The sequence below is a fragment of the Buceros rhinoceros genome, unplaced genomic scaffold (assembly GCF_000710305.1).
Source record: "Buceros rhinoceros silvestris isolate BGI_N320 unplaced genomic scaffold, ASM71030v1 scaffold21659, whole genome shotgun sequence".
NCBI classification, from domain to species: domain Eukaryota; kingdom Metazoa; phylum Chordata; class Aves; order Bucerotiformes; family Bucerotidae; genus Buceros; species Buceros rhinoceros.
Window position 1 is genome coordinate 14,068 of NW_010431226.1, and position 1,183 is coordinate 15,250.

General features: G+C 60.1%; 1 protein-coding gene across 1 annotated transcript in view; it reads left to right on the forward strand.

Moving 5' to 3' along the window:
• The window catches only part of HDAC7 (histone deacetylase 7), a 14,826-nt gene that overhangs the window by 1,214 nt on the left and 12,429 nt on the right, over nucleotides 1-1,183 (forward strand). Inside the window, exon 4 of the mRNA XM_010143362.1 lies at nucleotides 390-480. Within this exon, the coding sequence (XP_010141664.1) occupies nucleotides 390-480 (91 nt within the window). The remainder of the gene's footprint in view (nucleotides 1-389; nucleotides 481-1,183) is intronic.

Sequence of the window (1,183 nt, forward strand, 5' to 3'; positions counted from 1 at the left end):
GACTAGTATAATTATTTTTTTCCTCTTCCCCCTTTTTAGTGAGCTCTGATTTTCATTTCTTGTTGCATTACACGTGCCCCAGCTATGAATCTGTCCAAACACCGTGAAAGGCAGCAAGGTGAAACAGACTGGTTTGAGTTTCACCATGTCTCTGGGGAGAGCGTCTCTGGAGACAAAGATGCGTCCGGTTTGCTGTGGTGAAGCAACTCGACATATTCTTGTCGGCCAGGGCTGTCCGTCAGGGTTCCAAAAATGACCTAACGGCCCGTTTCAGACGTGCTCCTTCACCACATCGCCGTGCCTTGGGCTTGGGGAGGGGGCGAGAAGGCTTCAGGCTGCGCTGGGCGAGGCCAGCATCTCCTGGTGCTGACATCGCTGTCCTCTCGCAGGTGACCATGGAGTCCCCGCACCACGAAGCCGAGCCTGGGCAGCAGGAGCAGGAGCTGCGGCAGATACTCAACAAGGACAAGAGCAAGCGCAGTAAGAGCCTCCCCGTGCCTGTTGGCGTGTGGCCCAGGTGCCACATCTCTGCCCAAGGAGCCGTGTCCCCAAATCTGGGGGGGACAGAGGGAGCGGGGTCAGAGCTGCCTTGAGGAGGGGGCTCAGCAGGTGGCTCTGCCCTTATCCAGAGAAGGCTCTGCCTTCTCTTGGTCTAAAGGCGGGTGACAGCACCCGCATCGCTGAGCAGCTCCATCCTGTGCGTCAGACTGAGCCACGCTCTGCGCCTGCAACGTGGTGTCCACGGCAAGTCCGCTCCGCCTGAGCAGCAGTGCCAGCAAGTTGCGCTGAGCAGCTGGCAAGAGATTTTTTTGGCCTTGGCCTGGCTGATGTTTGTCCTCCGTGTCCTTCCTAGCGATGCCAACCCAGTAGGTAACATGGTGTCGTGCCCTACATCCGCTGCTGTTGTGCTACCCTGAGCTGGTGGTGCTTGTGGCCACGCCAGGCAGGGCTTGAATTTGCCTCTTGAACTTGCCAGCCGCGGTGGCAGTGGGGAGAGGTCGCCGGGCCCCCCTCCCCGTGCTGGGCAGAAAGCTTTGCAAAGCCCGACCAGCCATGATCTCCCTGCGCCATCTAGTGCCAGGCGCTGCAGGGAGCCCGCTCCGAGCTCCTGGGTGTGCGAGCTCTGCCTCACCACCCCGGGATGCAGCTGCAGCACCCCGCGATGTGCTGCGCCCATCCCAGT